The 23144-nt window shown below is 34.7% G+C and overlaps 1 protein-coding gene across 3 annotated transcripts in view; it reads left to right on the forward strand.

Moving 5' to 3' along the window:
- Positions 1-23144, forward strand: part of SLC39A10 (solute carrier family 39 member 10) — a 133418-nt gene that overhangs the window by 84991 nt on the left and 25283 nt on the right. For all 3 annotated transcript variants that reach the window (XM_079132588.1, XM_079132586.1, XM_079132587.1), the window contains 2 exons: positions 9679-10703; positions 12957-13164. In XM_079132588.1, coding sequence (XP_078988714.1) covers positions 9690-10703; positions 12957-13164 — 1222 coding nt within the window. In that variant the 5' untranslated portion in view covers positions 9679-9689. The remainder of the gene's footprint in view (positions 1-9678; positions 10704-12956; positions 13165-23144) is intronic.

The raw sequence follows: 23144 nt of genomic DNA on the forward strand, positions 1-23144 counted from the left end.
AATTTGTATAATGCTTTTGATAGTATGGCCATTTTGACAGTTATTCTGCCTATCTAAGAACAAGGGAGAGCTTTCCATCTTCTAAGTTTTTCTTTAATTTCTCTCTTTAGTGTTCTGTAGTTTTCATCGTAGAGGTCTTTCACCTCTTTTATTAGATTGATTCCCAAGTCTTTTTTATTTATTTATTTATTTATTTATTTATTTGAGGTTATTGTGAATGGAAAAGTTTAACTAATTTCTCTTGCAGTGGATTCATCACATATATAGAAATGCATTTGATTTATGAGTATTGATTTTATACCCTGCTGCTTTGCTGAATTCATTTATGAGTTCAAGAAGCTTTCTGGTGGAAAATTTTGAATCTTCATAAATACAGAATCATGTCATCCGGCAAATAGTGATAGTTTGAGTTTTTTTTCCTATTTGTATCCCTTTAATTTCTTTTGTCTGTCCAGTTGCTCTGGCTAGAGTTTCAAGGACTATGTTGAATAGAAATGGTGAAAGAGGGCATCCCTGTCTTGTTCCAGTTTTTAAAGGGAATGCTTTCAATTTTTCTCCATTTAGAATGATGTTAACCTTGGGTTTAATGTAGATAACTTTTACAATGTTGAGGTATGTCCCTACTATCTGTAGTTTTTCTAGTGTTTCAAACATGAATGGATAATATATTTTGTTAAATGCTTTTTCTACATCTATTGAAATGATCATATGATTCTTGTTTTTAAGTCTATTGATGTTTATTATGTTTATTGATTTCAGTATGTTGAACCAACCTTGCATCCAAGGGATGAACCCCACTTGATTATGGTGTACTCTTTTTAATATGTTTTTGTATGCGATTTGCCAGAATTCTATTGAGAATTTTTGCATCTATGTTCATCCGGGATATTGGTCTGAAGTTTTTCTTTTTCCTTGATGTATCTGTATGGTTTTGGTATCAGGTTGATACTAGCTTCATAGAATGAATTTGGAAGGGTTCCCTCCTGTTCTAGTTCATGGAACAATTTGAGGAGTATTGGTGGTGATTCTTTGAAGGTCTTTTAGAACTTGGTGAGAATCTGTCTGAATCTCAGCGTTTTTTTTTTTTTTTTTTTTTGATGTGTAAGTTTTTGATAGTGTCTTCTATTTCATTGCTTGAAATTCATCTGTTTAAATTGTGTATGTCCTCCTGCTTCAGTTTGGGTGGATAATATGTCTCTAGAAATTTGTCAATGTGTTTGAGATTTTCTATTTTATTTGAGTATAAATTTTCAAATAGTTTCTAATTATCTTCTGTATTTCAGTAGTGTCTGTAGTGATATTTTCTTTTTCCTCATGAATTTTATTGAGTTTCTCTTTCTCTTTGTTAGTGTGGATAAGGGTTTATCAATTTTATTCATTTTTTTCAAAGAACCAACTTTTTTTGTCAATTTTTTGAATTGTTTGTTTCAGTCTTATTTATTTCAGCTCTGATTTTATTTCCTGTCGTCTGCTTTTGGTGTTGATTTGTTCTTTTTCTAGGACTTTGAGATGTAATGTTAGGTCATTTATTTGTTGACTTTTATTCTTTTAATGTATGAATTCTTAGCACTGCCTTCATGGTGTTCCAGAGATTTTGATATGTTGTATTGGTGTTCTCATTTATCTCTATTTTTTTTAATTTCCTCCCTCAACCATTTTCTTGAAGTGACCACCTTCTAGGTGAAAAAATAGAACTTACTGACAATCCAGAGTTCCACACATGGTATCATCTAATCATTCCCCACATCAAAAGTATAACCACAATTCTTACTGAATATTTAGTTCTGTTATTAAAGTTAAATACAGGAGAACATTAGTTAACTTCATTCTTTCTTTGCATCTAAAGCAAAAATATTTTCATCAAAATATAATTAGCACAATGATTAAACAGTCTTATTTTAAATTAATCCCACTTTTATTTTCCATTTGTTCTAATTATATGGACATGACAGTAGAATGCATTTATACCTTTTGATAAATCATACATAAATGGAATATAACTTCTCGTTTTTATGATTGTACATATTGTAGGATCATATTAGTTTAACCCCACTCTTAATGTAGAATTATACAATGATAGAGTACTTACATTTTTAACTGTAATGTTATACTGTAAAGAAACAGCAAAACATGAAAAATAAATTTGTGGTGGCAACTGCTAGTTATTTACCAGAATTAATTCTTCAATCTGTTGTGTACTAGGGTTATACAGTGATGTCTAAAGCACCTAATATTAAGTTTTGAGTGGATAGCTCAATATATATTTGCCAAATGGAAAAAGTACTCTTTATTATAAAAGTAACATTCTTGCTGGGCATGGTGGTGCACACCTGTAACCCCCATGGCTTGGGAGGCTAAGGCAGGAGGATCACAAGTTCAGAGCCAGCCTCAGCAACTTAATGAGGCCCTAAGCAACTTAACCAGACACTGTCTCAAAATAAACAAAAAGGGCTAAGGATGTAGCTCAGTGGTAAAGTGCTCCTGGGTTAAATCCCCAATACCAAAAAATAAAACTAACATTCTTATTAAAAAAAAAAAAAAAAAAAAAAAAAAAAACTGGAAAACTCCAAAACAGGAGACAATATTTTGGCTAGGACAAATCTGAGTTCTGTAAAAGCCAATATTTAGATTTGAGCGGTGTATGGAATTGTGCAGTATTTCCCCCATTCCTGTCTCCACCAGAATGATGCTCTGTGCTGTGAATAGAAAAGGATTCTGTGGAATGTCTGGGAGGCTCTGTAAGTTGCAAGGTGAGACTGTATTTCCTAGCTTCCTAGCTGATTGATGGCATGTGGCTAAGCTCTTGCCAATGGAATGTGAGGAGAAACTGCAATTTGTTTCCTTTGTTGCTGAAGATGAAAATTTCTGAAACTGGACTTCCTTTCTTTTTCATCTAGACTAGCACATATCCATGTAATTTATGTATTTGTGAATAACTGGAGCAGAATTTCCCTCAAACATGGACCGTCATCTTGGACTGGTTTTTTAGGTTGGTTTGTTTTGGGGGTACCGTTTTTGAGAGAAAACTTGAAATTTGATTATTTCTTCAGCCACTGCCATTTGGGAGAGGTGTTTGCAATAGGTGCAGCCATGCTAACTGATGCATATTTTGTCCAAGAGATTTATTTATTTTTCTCCAGTACCGAGGATTAAACCCTGTGCCTTGCCCATGCTAGTCAAGTGATTACCACTGAGCTGCATCTCCAGCTCTTTTTATTTTGAAACTGGGTCTTAACAGTTTGCGCTTGAACTTGGCATCAGCCTCCTGAGTAGCTGGGATACTAGGTGTGTGCCACAATGCCTGATTCCAAGTAATTCTTAAGACCATATCTGCTATAATAGTTCTAAATTATGTTGCAAAGTTTATGAATTATTTATTAAAATACTTAGCCCAGTTTTAAGGTTACCCTTATGATGTCCACTTGTGTCCTTGCAGTCCTGTATTCTTGTTAATGCAAAGGATTGGTAGACTTGAGATATTTAGAATCTTCACAAAAATTGAGTATTTTGCATAATCGAGTGCTATGCATTTAAAAAAGAAAGAAGAATGGCAGTTTAATGTACACCGTCCGTAGTATTTGTGTTGTCTGGAGTCATTCACTCATGTTAATCTCATCAGCATAGGCATACATACGTCTTTTTTCAACCACTGGTACCTGTTCATTTGACAGTGCAATGGTATGCCCTGAAGAAACCTATGACATTTGTTTATCAAATGAGTAGAACAACCTGCAACATCACATTTCATTAGCATCTTCTAATAGAATATCAGGGTAACTTTGTGTCAGGGCTAAAGGAATGTGCATCCTCTTGCTTAGTAGTAATTTGTCTGAATCATCCACACCCCTTCATCTTCATTAATGTACAGGTACGACTGATATATATATGAATTTAATTTTTTAGCAAATTATAATTATAGTAGATTAATTGTGGCATATTTGTATATACGAATAACAATTTTGATCAGTTTCATTCCCCTCGTACCTTTTCTTCTCTCTCTGCCTTGATCCACTTCCCCTACTCTACTGGTCTCCTTTCTGGTTTCGTAAGATGCCCCACACATTTTGTCCTTTTTTTCCTTTCTAGTTTTCACATATAAGAGAAAACATATGACTCTTGACTTTCTAAATCTGGCTTATTTTACATAACACAATGCTGTCACATCCCATCCATTTTCCTGCAAATGACATTAAAATTTATGTACTTAAAGTGGTGACTATCCTTCAGACAAAATGAGAAACTGAAATGTTTGAATTAAAAGCAAATAACTGATGGGGTGGCAAATGCCTGTAATCCCAAGAAGCTCTGGAGGTTGAGGCAGGAGGATTTCATGTTCAAAGATAGCCACTTCAAGAGTGAGGTGTGAAGACCTCAGGGAGACCCTGTCACTAAATAAAATACAAAGTAGGACTGGGGATGTGGCTCAATGGTGGAGTGCCTCAGAGTTCAATCCTTGGAAGCCACTCCCCACCCGACCCCCAAAAAAGAGCCAGCCTCAGCAACTTAGCAAGGCCCTAAGTAACTTAGTGAGACCCTGTCTTCGAAAAATAAAAAGGGCTGGGTATGTGAGTTGGTGGTTAAATTCCCAGTAACAAAACAAACAAACAAACAAACAAACAAAAATCTCGTATTTTAGCCGTGAAATTAAATGTTTTACAGACTGTTAATTAAAAATTTTAACCTATACAAGCCACATATAATCCAACTGAATTTATTCAGATAATTATAAGGTCCAGGTGACTAGAGTATTACTTTAATAGGAATGTTTGGTTATTTATTGGTATAAATAGTAAATCTTACTAAACTTTAGCAAGTTTACATCAGTTCTCACTAGGAAAGCTGGATAAAACACTGCTGGGCTCTGCCCCCAGAGTTTCTGATTTAGTAGATTTGGCTGGGGTGTAATAATTAGCATTTCTAAGGCCACTACTGCTACTCCTACAACTGCAGTTTGATTAACCACTGAGACAGGTTTTGTAATACTTTTTCACCCAAACAAACAAACAAAAATATAGAAAAGCACATAGAACAATAATGAATGTGTGAAATGTCATTATCTTGCTTTAACAAATATTAAACGTTGTTACATTACTTCAGATAAAGTTCTGTAGATGGTGATTACATGTATACCTCTTCCATCAACTAATTTTCCTTCCTGAAAAGATAACCATCCTCCAGAATATAGTCATCCCCATGTTATATAGTCTTAATGCATACATGTATCCCAAGAGGGAGGTTAAAATTTTACATGTTTTTAAATTGTTGATAAATGATACGTATCTTTTTATTTATTTTTTATATTATGTTCCATTCCTTATTTATATCTTTTTTTCTTTGAATTTAAAGGTTCTACACATATTTCTTCCCCATGTGTGTACTTACAAAAGGTAGCCTCTTGGTCCCTGGGGAATGAATGTTGATTGGTGTAAGCCACTCACTATAATGGAAGTGATTGGCTTTGGCATGGGCATGTGGTATAGATGTGATCAAAGATATTTAAAGGAAAATCTGGGAGGGACCTAAAAGTAAGAATTTTCTCTGTATTAAAAAAAAAATAGATGAAGATCCCATTTTGGATGTGGTTGTATAAGGGTGGCATGATTGTGGGATTAACAGTTATCTTGAAGACAAATCTGAGGGTAAAAGTGCTTGGACTTTAGATACTGTAATTACCCTGAAATCACCCATGTCTCCCAGCTTCTTATGTGAAAGTTTTTGTTTTTGTTTTTTTTTAAGCTGCTTTGATTATTCTGTTATTTATAACCAAAACCCTGTTTGTAGGTAATTTATGTTAAAATTTTGTGGTAAAGATTCGCGAATTTGTCTCCTAAATGCCAGGGTAGATAGAAGTGGAATCTGGGGGCTATAAAGTAAGTTCATATTCAACCTTAGTAAATGTCAGTATGATTCTCCCGACGGTTGTATTAACCAGCAGTTTATATTCCTCTACATTAAACATCTCTTCAATGCCTAGTGTTGCCAAATGTTAGTGGTACTGTTTTCTGTGGTGTCCATTAGTGTCAAGGAGCATTATCTAGATTTGCATTTTCAAGATTATTAACCATTTCTTCTATTTATATCCTTTTATAGTTGTCTATGTAGTGTTGGAATTTTTTCCAATTGATGAATGTTTATGTATTTTGAATATTAATCTTATTTACACATACATACATACACACTGCAAATACATTCTGATGTGTGACTTGTCGTAAGCTTAGTTTATGGTGTTCTTTATCGTAGAATTTTTAAAGAATTGCCTTTAATTAAGTTGTCTCTTTTTTAATGACATGTGCTTTCTATTTCTAGTCTTGAAAATCTTTCACTGTCTCAAGTCATAATGATATTCTTCTACTTTTCTTACAAAACTTAAGAATTTTTCTTTTCACATATGGGCCTTAAGACTATTGGAATTGACTTGTGTAAGGTGTGAAGGACTGTTTTTACATCAGTATTATTGATTCTCTTTCTAGACTCTTCTGTTCTGCTGCCCTGTATGTCTGGCCCTTTAGTTAGTGTGACTTTATTATAAAGAAGTCTTTATTAACTTACTAATCTTCTGAGTTGTCTTGTCTTTGGATTTTCGCTCTTCCATATAAAATTTTGAATTTGCTTGTGGAATCTCGCTAAAATTAAACAGATACAGGACATTCATAGGCATTTAAGTAAATTTGTATATACAACTGGAAGGCTATATGTTTTATATAATATTTTCCATCCACCCAGGTAAATATCTCTCTAGTTTTTGCAGTTCTACTCTTTCAGTAATGTCTCACAAATTTTTGCTATTAATGAGTTTATATACTTTGTTCCACTTATTCAAGAAGCCATATAATTTTGTATATGATTATTTTTTCTCATTGATTTCCACTGGAGAAAATCCGATTTTTCAATAAACATTTAGGGCTAGGGTATGTAACTTAGTGGTGAACTACATGCTTAGCATGCACAAGCCCTGTATTCAGTTCCCAGTACTAATATAAACCCACACACATACAAAAAAAAATAAAAACCCTTTTAGTCGAAATAAAGTTTACAAAGTACACAGAGCATAACTGCTGTGGATTATCACAAAGTAAATGTTTGTGTAACTACCACTCAGATTAGGAAAGAGAAAAGTACCACACTTTGGAATCTGTCTTACTCTAGTCTTTTCCCAATTATTATCTCCTAACCTCTTTCAAAAAGTAGTTACTGTCTTGGTTTGTTTACTCATTTTTTACTTTATATAAACATAAGTTAATATAATATGGTTTTCTTTGATATTCACCATCTTTTACTCAGTCTGTTATTTGTGAAATACATCTTTATCTGTAAATCTGTAGTCTCAATTTCACTCCTGAGGTGGTATTCCATTGTCAGGTTATTCTGTTTTTTTCACTCAACTGTTATGAGCACTTAGGTTTTCTTCAGTTTTGAACTGTGATAATATTGCGTGAACATTCCTGTTGATATCTTTTTTGTGTCCATATATATACTTTACTTCTAAGCATATACCTGGAACAGAATTGCTGAGCAAGTACATAGGCATGTCCTCAACTTTTGGCAAATGTTGCCAGACAGGTTTCCAAATAGATAATAAATTAACATTCATAGTAGCAGTATATTGGAAGTTCCAGTTAGCTCCATATTCTTTCTACTTTTGTTTGGCATTCTTTTATATTCTAGTCATTTTTGTGGGTATATAGTAGTCTAATTGTGATTTTAAATTTTCCTTATAATTATCAAGATTGAACGTGTTTTTATATGCTTCTTAGTAGTTCGTCTACTATTATGAAGTGCTGATTCAAGATTCCTACCTACTTTTCTGTTGGGTTGTTTGATAATTTACATGTTGATTTGTAGGAGCTCTTTATTTTTCATTGCACATTATGATACTCCTCTCTCAGTCCATAGCTTGCTGTTTTGTTTTTGTGGTACTGGAGACCAAACAACCCAGGGCAGCTTTACCACTGAACTACGGCTCTAGCCCCCCCTTTTTAATTCCTTTTAGTTATATATAATATTAGTGTTCATTTCGACATAGTTATTACATAGTGTGGAATATAATTTGTTCTAATTCAGTCCCCAGTACTTCCCCTTTTTCACCCCTTCTACCACCCCTGTTCTCTTCTCTCCACTGATCTTTTTGTTATTTATTTATAGATTTTTTAAAATTAGTGCTTTGTGGATGTACATGAAGGTGAAATTCACTGGTACATTTGTATATGTGCGTAGTAAAGTTTAGGTAAGATTGATTTTTGTTTGGAGATGAAGTCATGCTAAATTGTCAAGGCTGGCCTCAAACTTGTGATCCTACCTCAGCCTCCCAAGTACCTGGGATTACAGGCATGTGCCACTGCAACCAGATGCTTTTTTGTGTTTTTGGTCTCTGAAAAAATTCTTAATTTTAATGAAATATATGATATTGGTTTTTTCTTTATAATGTCTTTTGTATCCTATCTTAAAAGTCTTAAAAGTAGTTTTCTAAATAAATCTGGATCTACACTTCCCAATAACAGATTATAGCCCCATGTGACTGATGAACGCAGTCTTAAGATATACTGTAAATGTGAAATAATTCCTAATGTCAAATACATAGCATTAAAAATGTTAAATATCTCATTAATAAATTTCAGATATAATGGGTTAACTAAAATATGAAATGAAATTAGTTTCACTTTTTTATTTTAGAAAAAATAATTTACATACTAGACTTACAATATATTTTTATTATATAAGTCTGCTGTCCAGTAGAACTTTCTATAATGTAATGATGGACATGTGCTATATCTGGACCATCCAAACTGGTGGCCATTATCTACATGCGGGAGTGTCTTGGCCATTGTCAACCCTTTGTGCTTCCTCATAAATATTAAAAATAGTTCATCAATTTTAACAAAATAACTTCTAGAATTTTTAAAAAATATTTTTTAGTTATAAATGGGCATAATACCTTTATTTTATTTATTTATTTTTATGTGGTGCTGAGGATCAAACAAACCCAGGGCCTCACGTGGGCAAGGCAAACGTTCTCCCTCTGAGCTACAACCCCAGCCCATATTTCTAGAATTTTGATTGGGGTTGTAATGAATTTATAGCTCATGCAGTCATAACCATGATAATAGCCATCTGTTTATAAATAATAATTGATCCTTTTCTATGTAAAGGTCTTATACATCTTTTGTTAGACTTATTTCTAGGAATTTACTATTACAAATGATATTTTTTATTAATTTCATTCTCTATTCCTGGTACATACAAATACAGTTGATTTTAGGTTTTTGTTCTTACAGCAGCAACCGTATAGAATTAATTTATTCTTGTTAATTCTTTTGGATTCTCTACAAATGCAGTTCTACCATTTGTGAGTAATGAGTTTTAGTTTTTCCTTATTTTGTCTTTTTCTTTTTTGTTTTAAATAAGGGATCAGATAGGAAGGAAGTCAACAGTACCTGTGTAAATGTATATAGACTCTTTGGCGTTTTACTTAAAGGGAGTTGTGAGCAATTTGTACTAATTTTAAGGAATGTATGGTATTGTGATTAAAGGGGGACATGTTTGTAGGGTTTTGAGGAGAGAAAGAATGATTCACAGCCTTGAAAAAATGGGATAAAATATTGGCAGCTGGTAGAAAGTTTGTGACTATTTTCAGTGTGCCTAGGTTTTGACTAATGCTTGTATCTTTTTAAATCTCTTTAGGAAAAGTAGAAATGAAGGTACATATGCACACAAAATTTTGCCTCATTTGTTTGCTGACATTTATTTTCCATCACTGCAACCACTGCCATGAAGAACATGACCATGGCCCTGAAGAGCCTCACAGACACCACCGTGGAATGACGGAATCGGAGCCAAGCAAATTTTCAGAGCAGGATGCTGAAAATGAAAAAAAATACTATATTGAAAAACTTTTTGACCGCTATGGTGAAAATGGAAGATTATCCTTTTTTGGTCTGGAGAAACTTTTAACAAACTTGGGCCTTGGAGAGATAAAAGTAGTTGAGATTAATCATGAGGATCTTGGCCACGATCATGTTTCTCACTTAGATATTTTGGCAGTTCAAGAGGGAAAGCATTTTCACTCACATAACCACCAGCATTCCCACAATCATTTAAATTCAGAAAATCAAACTGTGACCAGTTTATCAACAAAAAGAAACCACAAATGTGATCCAGAGAAAGAGACAGTTGAAGTGTCCGTGAAGTCTGATGACAAACACGTGCATGACCGTAATCATCGCTTACATCATCACCATCGCTTGCATCACCACCTTGAGCATAACACAACTCGCCACATTCATAACGATTCCATTACTCATGGTGAGCGTGGGGAACCTCGCCATGAACCTTCAACAGAGACCAATAAAACACAAGAACAGTCTGGAGTTAAGCCACCAAAAGGAAAGAGGAAGAAGAAAGGAAGGAAAAGTGATGAAAATTCTGAGGTCATCACACCAGGTTTCCCCCTTAACCGTGATCAGGGTGAACAGTATGAGCATAATCGGGTCCACAAAACTGATCGTGTACATAACCCAGCTCATTCTCATGTACATCTTCCAGAACATAATGGTCACGATCCTGGTCATGGACACCAAGATCTTGATCCTGATATTGAAAGTGAACTTCGACACACTAGAAAGCGAGAAGCACCACATGTTAAAAAAAGTGCAATTTATTCAGCTGCTAATCACAAAGATCATAATGAAGATGACCGTCAACATGAAGTAAGTATAAAAAGATGTTTGATGGTAGCTCTGTAGTTCTCAGATAGTTGCGGAACATTTTAGATAAAAGATAAGATTAAAAGTGGAATAGTCAGTCATATTTAAACTTACTTCCATGTGGAATATCGAGTTACATTCCTAGCAAAAAACTTCAAGGAATCAGAGTCAGTATGAAGACTTTTTATCTGAATTTTCACTTGTATTATTTGCTTCTTTTGTTATTTGTATTGTTTTTCAAATTTAGGATCATCAAATCTAAGTGTTTCAGTGTTAGAAAATAATTTTGAGCCAGGTGTGGTAGTGCATGCCTGTAATCCCAGCTACTCAGGAGACTGAGACAGGAGGATCCCAAATTTGAGGCCAGCCTGGGCAGTTTGACAAGACCTGTCTCAGAATAAAATTTAATATTGACTGGGGATGTAGCTCAGTGTGGACACCCTGAATGCAGTACCCAGCACTGGGAGGAAGAGAGAAAGGAACACACACACACACACACACACTAGATTGCTTATGATTTATTTGATTCCCCAGGTTAGTTTCGTTCTTGTTACCATTAACTGGGTTCTGGATATTTGAAAATTAAAACTTTTTTTGTTGTTCCTCCTGGGGAGTTGCTAGAACAGTTTCTTTTTCATAATTATTAATTTATTGAATGGTTCCCAGTCATTGTTCTAGCTTCAAAGTCAGATGTTTTGTACATGTGGTAGCCTCATATTCTCTGTCGCTCTATGAGAAGGTCTACATATTCATGATATTGTTTTTTTCTCAGGCCTAACAGACTTGGGGTACATGCAAAGATACAGTATTAGGAAACTCCAGTGATGTGGGACAGTCTTGTTGTCCTTCTAAAATTTTTGTGATCTTGGATACTTTCACATTTGATCAGTTCATTCTTATTTAAAAAAAAACTATTTACCTTAAGCACATTTATTTCTGTTTTGTTAAAGGTGTATAGACACCCTTGTTTGTTATTTTCAGCATTCTTATTAGAGTTTAGAAAATTTGTTAAATTTCTGTTTTGTTCATATGAATAGAAAGCAACAGTATCACATGTGGAAAATGAACTTGCTTTTTGCTGTCACTATCATCAAGATATGTTTTGCATCAAAATAACTGAATTTCTTCCCTGGCAAAATTATCAGATATTCAGTTTTCAGCAGTTATAAACACTGACTTGAAAAAAAAACTTACATAGCATGAATTTATTATTATGGATGATATATCCTAAAATATTTTGTTGATACCTACATATTCTTCATATGTACTCTGTCAGACCTGTGAAATCTACAGCATCAAACTTGTTATTTGTGCCCTGACAATTCTGATGCATACTGGAAACTCTCTTAGGATTTCTGAAAATGTTCATGCATGGATTAGGGTAGTTCCTCATGGTGATTGAAGATGAAAGCAGGCAGTGCAGGGATAGGTTAGTAAACGAGCATGCAAAGCAGAGTGGATCTCTGTGAACAGGTGCCAGGGCCATCTCTGTTACCCTAATTGTAGATACTCATTTTTACCATATGATGGCTCCAAATTTTGTTACATTTGTTTTCTGTGTTGTTTTCAAACTACTAGTGGATGAAGTTACCTCTTTTCTTTTTTTTTCATTTCTTCCATATTCTAGTTTTGTCTTCCTAAACACATTGGGTTTGAGTTTCACAATACTATTCTCACTTTTTTATGGCTTTTTTTTTTTTTTTCTTTGCTGTGCTCAGAATGGAACTCCGCCTTTTGTATGCTAAGCAGGAACTTTACTGCTGGGCTCTAGCCCCAGCCCCAGTACAGTGTTCTTTTGGAGTTCCTTTGGCTAAGAAAATATCTGTACTATGAATTTTGAGTCACTGATGATTACAGTTTGATAAGAGTTTTTTTGTTTGTTTGTTTGTTTGTGCTGCTGGAAATTGAACCCAGGGCCTTGTGCATGCAAGGCAAGCACTCTACCCACTGAGCTTTATTGCCAGCCTGAGAAATCATGTTTAACCTCATCCCATAAAAATCTTGGGAATATAGTTGTGAGTCATTATCTTTCATATATTGTAATGGAAAAATGATTAAAATCCTTAAAAGTGTTTAGTTGAATGTATCTCTAATATAAATTCCTGTTTCAAAAGTTTTATTTGTATGAGATGTCTATGTATTGGACATTATTTTTAAGTAATTCTTAGAATATTTTCATTATACAATAATCGTTTTTCTGCATAATCTTCTTAAAGACATTCTTTTACTTAATTTGTTTTATCAATTTCCTTGCAGTGTTTGAACGTCACTCAGTTATTAAAATACTATGGTCATGGTGCCAACTCTCCCATCTCACGTGATCTATTTACATATCTTTGCCCTGCATTGTTATATCAGATCGACAGCAGACTTTGTATTGAGCATTTTGACAAACTTTTAGTTGAAGATTTAAATAAGGATAAAAATCTGGTTCCTGAAGATAAGGCAAATGTAGGGGCATCAGGTAAGAAAGAGATTCAAGTTTTTTTTCTCCTTAATATTTGTACTTACATTGTAATCTATAGTTGAATTGGAAAACAATTCCAAATTATTGGCTTCCTTTTGTGTTAGATTTTAATATATTCCAGTCAGGCTTAGATACACATGTTTAAAAAATATGGGGGGAAGATGGGAGTCACAGTACATTTTATTTCTCCTGGCATTACAGAGAATATTCTGCTATGGATAAAGAACTAGATTAAAGGGGAAATATGAGTTTTTGGTAAATAGATTCTTCTTGATAATCAAATATAAATAATGAGATCCCTAAAGAAGTAGCAAGGGAAGCTAGTATAGTTAAATTCTAGGAGTGTCTCAAATAAATGCCAGGAGGTTGACTTATGAACTTCATCACAATTGCTTTTAGAGAGCTTCAACCAGGGTAAAACCAATAACATTTTTAAACTTCTCTTAGACTTTTTCCCCCATAATTTCCAATTGGCTAGATAGCTCAACTGTGGTGGTCATAGGTACTTACCTCTTAATGTTTAGAAACTTCTACATAAAAGTTGGTACCTCTTATTGGATCTTAAATGCTATTGCAGTTGATTCCTTCAAAAGAACATGGAATTCTTTAATTTTTTTCCCCTTCTATAATTAGTTATGAAATCCTGTTAAGTCTGTCTCTTATATATCTTTATACTCTTTCCACTTCATCATAGCCTTAGTTCATGTCCATTTTGGGGTTTTTTTGATTGTTGGGATAACGTCATTATCTTTCCTGCCTGGGTTTTGTCTACCTTGCAAGACATCTGTAGCACTTACAGTAGATTTGTAGATTCTAAAATGAAAATGACACTCTCGGACATTTTTCTTTTTATAGTTACTGTTGACTTTTAGTTAATACATCATTTTTATTTACCTAACACACACACACACACGCGCGCGTGCACGTACTCATACACTCTTCAGGCACTGTTCTAAACTCAGTTCATTTGTCATTCTTCCAATACCATTTCTAAAATTTCAGAAATAGTAGGTGGTAGTACTAACATTCAAGCCTGTGCTGTTTAGCCATTTTGTCATCAATGTGCTGAATGTGGTGTGTGAATTGTTAATTTCAGCAACAATCTTGAGTAAAGTATTTTGTGATGATTATTATTTCTTGTTCTTGTTCTTCTCCTCCTCCTCTTTTTCTTCCTCCTCCTTATTCCTCTTCTTCCTCCTCTTCCTTCCTCTTTCTCTTCTTCCTTTTCCTCTTCCTCTCCTTCTCCTCCTCTGTCTTCTTCAGGAAACTGAGGCATAGAGAACTATCTTGCCCACAATTCTGAAGCCCACAGACCCTAAGGTTTGTCTGACAAAACTTCTGTCTTAGTAAACTTTCATTTCTGTGATCGCAGTAACTGACACAAACAACTTAGAGGAAGAAAAGTTTATTTTTTGTCTCATAATTTCAGAGGTTTCGATCTATAGTTAGTTGACTCCATTGCTTTGGGCCTGAGGTGAGGCAGAACATCATGGTGGAGAGACATGGTAGAGGAAAGCTGCTCAGCCCATGGCAACTAGGAAGCAGAGAGAGAGGAAGGGGCCAGGGACAAAATTAAACCATTCTAAGACATTCTCCAGTGACCTCCTCCCTTCACTTGTGCCCACACTGCTTACGTTTTTTAACGTCCTCCTAGTGGTTCATTTAAATTTTTAACCCACTAACTAAATGATTTAATCTACTGATGAGGTTAGAGCCCTTATGATCCAGTCACTTCTCAAAAGCCCCACATCTAGAGGTTACTACATTGGGGACCTAGTCTTCAACACATGTGCTTTTGGGGAACATTCCAGGTCTAAGCCATAACAACATTTATGATTATTTTTACCATGAACTTTTATACTATTTAATACTTTTCATTATATTTCTCATATATCCCTTATTATATATGTATATACATATATTTTTTTCTACTTCCCTGAGAGCATGAATTTGATATGATATGCTAGTTAATATTTTTTTGTCATGCATTACTACAGTGTGTTTCAAAGTTCAGATTCCTTTACTTAACCCACTGGCTTTCCATAATATGACACATGCCTCTCTGTTTTCATCCTTATCCCTCACTGTTCATTTATTTCCTCTTTTCTCAGCTATAACTTTAACAAACTGCTAATAATCATACTGTTTTTCACTCATTCTTCTCTACCTGACTACTGTATTTCCTCAAATATTCAGCTTAGGCATTAGCCTGTCTGAGCTAATTTAATATTTATTCTAAGCTTAGTCAGATTTCCTTCCTTGACGGACCTTTAGATATTGCCATTTGTAGTACAAATCTTGAGGAATCTTAATAATTGTATTAATTTGTTTTTGTTGGACTTTGGTTGCTTAAAGGCTGTCACTGAGAATTTAATCTCTCTATCTCTAGTGCCTCAGGCAAAGAGAACTTGGGATAAAAAGTAAGCGATTATGTAGATTGAATGAGTAAATGGTTTAATATTAGCCTGTAAGCTTTTAGTTATAATCCAAGAAAGACACCTTTTTAAAATGCATTTTTGAAGATCATCAGATATATCAATCAGCCTAAGTATATTTTGATAATAAAATATTCTCAAAACAAATGGAATTTTCATGAACTGTTTCTCCATGTGCAAAACCATGATGGAGTTATGAACTCAGAATAATGAACACAGGTCTGGTTGAAATGCCCAAGATATAGGAGGCCTAGAAGGTAGTAATTAAAGTGACTAAAATGGCATATGTGAATATGGACTAAAAACTGAATTCTGGCATAATAAAAAATTGAAAGGATCAAATTAAAAACAGTTTCATACTATAGGAATAAAGTAGACATGTTTAGGAATATTAGATTTGGTGTACAAGGATTTTATTTGGGATAGAGAGTTTAGAGCTTTGAAAGAGTACAAATAGAAGGAGAAGCCATTGTTACATAAAGATAAATCTCCTAGGCACTGCATTTTAATTTCTGGTTGTTTTTTAGCAGGAAAACAACCTTAGAGTAGATAAGCTAATTATAATAAATTGTACTCATTGGGACCTTACCATGTGCTGAACTGAACACTTTTTCAAGGGTATTAATTTATTTGTTTCTTCTTGAGGTGGAATTCACTGTGTTGCCCAGGCTGGCAATGACCTCCTGGTTTTGAAGGATCCTCCTGCCTCAGCCTTCTGAGTAGCTAGGACTATATGTATGCACAACCGCACCCAGCTCGTTTAATTTATTAAGCCTGTGGGACAGGCTTTACTTCACATTTGATGAAGAAAAGAAGGCTTAGAGAAGTTAAGTAACTTGCCCAAGCCCACCCACCTGCCGTGTTAGCAGAGCTGTATATGAACCTTTCTCAATCTGAGGTTTATAATCCTCATCACTGACCTCTATGCTTCCTGCTGAAAGGGTTAAGAGTGCTTTGCTCAAATATTAACAGATATGTGGAGAGTTGCATATCATATTTAGTAGCATTTTAACAAATCATGCAGACATGGGTAAAAGGTGATAATAAGTGTCAATATAAATATTGTTTTAATTTTAGTCAGTGGAAAAAAAACAAAATTCAAGAATGGTCTTCTGATGGTAGACAAGCTGGGTTCAGGCTGTTTAGTGGTATAAAGACAGAAAAAGTGGGTCCACAAACTATAGATTCGAGTCCTCATCTCGGAATAGATAAGATTTGTCCTCTTTCTTGATTTCATGCTTATTGCTCTGTATAGATGAGTAAATACCTTAAGAGGCATAGTTACTCTCAGTTGCCTGTTAATTCTCACTGTGGCAGGAGAAAAGGGGAATCTGAGATTAAACTTAATTAAAAATAAGATACATTTGTTCTATACAGAGAAAAGTGGAGACTGACTGACAGGATTATCGCATATAAAGTTAAAGCCAATGGCTTTTTTATTTTGAAGGCTTCTAAAAAATTCTGGTTGTTTTCGTGTCTGTGGATGATGACTTTTAATTAGAGTTGTCTGTGTTATAATATTGCTATAATCTATATATTGTAATGAAACTGTTGACAGATGCTTAACTGTGGTAATATTGAAAGTTACAGCTTATTCAATCTGAAAAGCCTAGAGGAAATTGTACTTGTTTTAAAAACAGATATGTTACTAATAGTGAATATTGATTAGTTGTTTGCAGGTGGTTATTAGCATTGTCAGAAATGCAGCTTGAATTAATTACTTCTTGATAGATGTTAATAATTGTTAGAGAGAATGCCCTACTAGTAATTATTTTTAATGACTGCTGCACCATTAAAAAAAGGTTAACTTGTTCTATATAAATCTGCCATAGTGACACCGCTACTACCTCATTAACTTTGTTCAAAGACTGCTGTAAACCAAATATGCTGTATACCGTGATGGTAGAAATCGTTTGTTTCACAAGATTGGCCCATTTAGTCATAGAGTTGACCCTAGCTTAATTACCAAGGGGGGTAGCGAATAGGCTGCTAAGCATTTTCCACCAATTAAAATGCTGAAACAGTGTAGAAAACTGCCATCTTGCACATGCTTTGCGCCAAGTTAATTAGAAAGTTTCCACAGACCAGCGCTTCTTTTTAAAAGAATGCATTTTCTCTCTTGATAATGAGAAAGGGAGTTGGTGAATAACTAAGCTTGAAGACCTTTAATGTTTTAAGCAACCTAATTTGCAGAATAAGTGAAGCTTGTTTCAGACATTTAGTGCTTTTTCTCGCATGTGGTATCTTGGGTACAAATAAAGAAAACATTTGCTAGTTGTATTTAATAGTTCACATATTGTAAGTTTGGTATCAGCTTCTTAAAAGCCACCTTTTATTGGTTTTGGTTTTGGTTTGTTTTTTTTCCTCTTATACCAAATTCTGATTAAAAAAAAAAAAAACAGCAAATTGGTTAAGAATCAAACAATTTTATTACCTATATTGCTTTTTTGCTACACCTAGGAAATTAGAGTTTATGTAAGTATAAATTTAAATGTTATAAATTCTAAAAGTAAGTAAATAGCATAGAAAAGTATTTCAAATATAGTATGTTCCAGCAGTTTCACACTTCTCTTCCTGAAGGTTAAAAGGATATTGTTTTCCTTGAAGATTGTTTAGAAGAGTGAACTATTTCATTTGTAGTGCCAGAGAGCTGAAATTACTGTTTTAAAAATTAAGAGTAAATGAGAATAAGAAAGCATGTTTAGAATAGTGTACATATGAAGGAATGGTAGGGCTGTTCTGCTAACAAAACAGTTGTCCTGGAATGGTTGTAATCCGTAGAAAATATCCAGAAATTTTCTGATTTCCTTATTCCTTAAGAATGGCAGGAATAAGTGATAATTCATGTTAGATGGGAAATAAATAATTGACCTTACTGCTTATGTCTGTTTTTAGGGTCATTAAAACATAAGTATTTCCCGATAATTTCATGTCATTACAAGTTTGGTTGGTAGTACTTTTTTTGACCACTATCTTAATAGACTTGAGTGTTCGAACGTAGAGCCTCACCTTCTACCACTGAGCTATATCCCCAGCTCCTAATGAGCTCGAATTTTGAAAGTTTTTGATATTTAGATTTAAAAAATGCTTCTTTTATGTTCAGTTGTACTTGATTTTCTTTTAGATCTTCTTTTCCGTGAAGCCACCTTTCGGAGGTAAACACATGAGTAATAAATAAAACACTTTGAGAAATCCTGAAACTACTATGATTTCAACAGTGACTTAAGAGTTAAAGGACTTTGGGTTTAGTTCTTTACTTTGCCATTTTGTCTAAATGTTTAACTTTTAAAAGTTGTGCATACACACATTATTCCATATATAACATAAAATTAGCTCTTTGAACAAAATTTTTTCTAGTTTTTTTTTTTACTGTTAAATATGCATAACATGGATTTTATGATCTTAGCCATTATTAAGTATACAGTTCAGTGGTAATAGGTGCATTCATAAAGTTACATAACTATCACCACTGTCTCCATAACTCTTCATTTTGTAAAACTGAAATTTTATACCCATTAAACAGTAACTCCCCATTTACCCTAATCCCCAGCTCTGGGCATGAACCACCTTTCTGTTTTGTCTATTTTCAGTTTTTTGGGGTGTGTATTTACCCAGAAGTGGAATCACTAATTCCCGTGGTAATTCTGTTTTCAGTTTTTTGAGAAGCTTGGCAGTGGCCATTACCAGTTCACAGTTCCACCAGCAGTGCACCCGGGTTCCACTTTCTTCACTTCCTTGCTGTCACCTGTTATTCATTTTTTTAAAGCTATGCTAGCAGGCACAAGGTGTGTCTCACAGTTTCAATTTGCATTTTCCGAGTTATTGACAGTGGTGCACGTCTATTCATGTGCTTGTTGGCCATTTGTATATCTTCTTCAAAAAATGTCTTTTAATCAGATTAAAAATGTTTTTAAATCAGATTGTTTTGATCTTGAATTTTAGGAATTCTCAATATATTCTGAATATTACACTTACCAGATAAAGGGTTTGCAAATATTTTCACTCCTTCTGCGGGTTGCTTTTTAACTCTGTTGATACTGTCTTTTGATGCATACATTTTTTACATTTTCATGAAATTCAGTTGTTTTTTTCTTTTGTTGCCTGTACTATGGGTGTTAAGTCAGAAACCACTGCCAAATCCATTGTTCTGAAGCTTTTGTCTTACAATTTAAGAGTTTTATAGTTTTAGACCTTTCATATAACTTAGTTCTTTGATCTATTTTGACTTCATTTTTGTATTTTGTGTTCGATTTAAATGTCCAACTCCATTATTTTGCTTGTGGATTTCTACTTTGTCTAGACAGTTTGTTGAAGAATCTATCCTGTTTCCTTAAATGGTCTGGATACTCTAATTTGACCAGCAGGGTGAGGTGGCACACCCTTGTAATCCCAGCAACTCAGGAGGCTGAGACAGGAGGATTGCAAGTTTGAGGCCAGCCTCAATCACTTAGCAAGATCCTTAGCAACTTAGTAAGACTCTAAAAAAATAAAAATGGCTGGGGATGAGGCTCGGGGTAAAGTGCCCCTGGTTTAGATCTCCAGTACAAAAAAGTAAAAAAGAATCACTTGACTGTATACGTGGGGGTAATTTATTACTGGTCTGGCTGTTTGATTCCATTGGTACATATGTGTATCCACATGCCAGTACCACACTGTTTCGCCTTTTGGTAAGTTTTGAAATCAGGAAGTGAAACTTTTAGCTTCGTTTTAGCTATGTGGGGTGTAGTTTAGTCAACTTTTGTGTTACAGACAAAAAGAACTTAGAGGAGGAAAAGTTCATTCAGGGCTCGTGGGTTCGGAGGTCTCCGTATACACAAGGTCTACTCCATTGCTCTGCCTCAGAAGTGAGGTGGCACGTAGTGGGGGAAGGGCACTTGAGGGACACTGCTTCCCTGGTGGCAGCCAGGAATCGAAGGAGCCCCAGGGCAGACGCACCTCCTCCTCCAGCCACACCCTGCCGGCCTACGGTTTACCGCCCACCCCCCAAGTCAGTCCATCCAAACTGCGATGGACCGATTAGGTTACGGTCCTCACGATCCGATCATTCCCACCTCCGATCATTCCTGCGTTAGGCAGGAGCTTCGGGGGACGCCTGGCGTCCAAACCCTAACGTCGTCCTCGGCAGTTTCGTCCGTACTATTTGTATATGTACATAGGAGTGTTGGGTCAGACGCATTCCACTGACTTTCCTGGCCCCATCCCTCCTTTCTTCCTTTCATTCCCCTTTGTCGACTCCACTGATCTTTCTTCTATTCTTTTTTTTTAACGGCCCCCCACCTTATTTTGGATTAGAAGTCACATATCAGATATCCTTTGGGGATTTCTTACGTGCAGGTCTACTGGTAACAAATCGCCCCTCTCTCTATCTGGGAATGGCTTTTTCTCCCTCACTTTTATTTATTTATTCGTTTATCTTTTGGTGAACAATTTTTATGGTATATTATACATAATGTAGTGGGATTCATTGTGACATATCCCTATGTGCACATAATATAACTTGTTCTTCCCCTGATTTCCATCCTCGACTTCTGTGGTCTCCCTTCTATTTTCATGAGGTCCCCTTTTTCATAGTTTCTCCCTCACTCTGAAAGGACAGTTTTTCCATGTCTTTTAACCAGTTCTTGGTTGTCAGGGTTTTTATTTTTACTTTATTTTAGGACTTTTAATATATCAGCTCCCTGCCTCTGACCTCTAGGTTTTGATGGGGAATCTTCTGATAATTTTGTGGAGGGTCCCTTTTATGTGATGAGTTGCTTCTCTTGTAGCTTTCCATTTTCCTTCTCTTATAGCTTTCCATTTTCCTTCTGTCCTTTGCTTTTAACAGTTTGATTATAATGTGCCCTGGTGTGACTCCCTTTGAGTTCATTTTACTTGGAGTTCATTTAGCTCCTTTGATGTTTATATTCCTGTCTTTTAACAGATTTGGAACATTTTTGCCATCATTTCTTAAGATATTTTTGTTGTCACTTTCTTTTTCTCTTCTGGGATTTAGGATGTTCCACTTGATGGTGCTCCTTAGGTTCTGTCAGCTCTGTTCACTTTTATTCAGTCTTTTTTCTCTGTGTTCCTCAGAGTCAGTAATTTCCAGTGTTCTCTTTTCAAGTTTGCTGCTTTGTTCTGTCTGCTCAAACCTGCCTTCAAATCCCTCTGGATTTTTAATTTTAGTTATTGTATTTTTCCACTCCAGAGGTTGGTTGGTTGGTGGAATTTATTTAAGGTTTTCTGTCTCTTTTTATCGATTTCTGTCTGTATATTCTTTTCTCAAGTGACGTGTTTTCCTTTAGTGTTTTGGAACATCCTTGAGACAGTGTTGAAAAGTCATTGTCTAGTGGGTCTGTCATCAGATTTTCCAGGGACAATTTCCATAACGCTTCATTTTCTTTTTTTCTCCTTTTGGGCTATACTTTTCTTTCTTTCTTTCTTTCTTTCTTTCTTTCTTTCTTTCTTTCTTTCTTTCTTTCTTTCTTTCTTTCTTTCTTTCTTTCTTTCTCTCTCTCTCTCTCTCTCTCCTCTCTCTCTCTCTCTCTCTCTCTCTCTCTCTTTCTTTTCTTTCTTTTCTTTCTTTCTTTTCTTTCTTTCTTTCTTTCTTTCTTTCTTTCTTTCTTTCTTTCTTTCTTTCTTTTTTTCTTTCTTTCCTTACTGTTTTTGTTTGTTAAGTTTTTGCCATTCTGGGGTTGAACCCAGGGCTTTGTGTATGCTAACAAGCTCCACTGCTTGTTAGCAGCTACTTTTTATTTTATCTTGAGACAAGGTCTCACTGTACTGCCCAGCCCTGCCATCAGACTTGTGATCCTCCTCCCTCAGTTTCCTGTAGCATGTGCCACCATGCCTGGCAACTTACTTGACTGTTAAATCTCCTTACCCTTCCTTTTGAAATATCCCCATCTCATGACACAGTTTGAATAGTGGCGTAGTATAGATTATCAGAGTCCTTCCTAGTCATATGACAGTAGCTACTATGTTGCCAGTTCAGATAACTAATAGTAAGCAAATATTAAGATAAATTGTCTTTTTTAAAGGGACAGAATAATTGACTTTTTGAAAATACTTTTAAAATTTCCATCTTTGCCAGTCAGAGCAATGCATACATGAAGGAGTGGACTACTAGCTGTGTTTAAAAAAAAAAAAAAAACTCATCAAAAGATACAGGATCATTTTTTTTAGTCCTAGATTTAAAAAAAAAAATAATAATATCTTTTGAAGGTCAGCCTTTTGTATAGCAATCATATGTATTCTTTTAGTTGAAGAAGTTCTTTTAAAGAATTAAATGTTCAAAGTCATATGGATTATTTAAATTCTGTCTAATAGCAGGAGTCTTGTGATTTTTGACATTTTATTGTTACTCAATACCCAGTTTGTTAATAAGCTTTTTAAAATGAACAAGACACCAAAGAAAGTTGTTGTTTTTTAAGTACATATATATGTATTTATCAAAGCATTTTGGAGGAACGCTTTCCAAGCTCAACATGATACCATTTCCTTGAATAAGTTCAAGTATCATTTACTTTGTATTCTAAGTAAATGTTGCCCCCTTAAAGATAC

The sequence above is a fragment of the Sciurus vulgaris genome (assembly GCF_902686455.1).
Source record: "Sciurus vulgaris genome assembly, chromosome: 3".
Classification (NCBI taxonomy): Eukaryota; Metazoa; Chordata; class Mammalia; order Rodentia; family Sciuridae; genus Sciurus; species Sciurus vulgaris.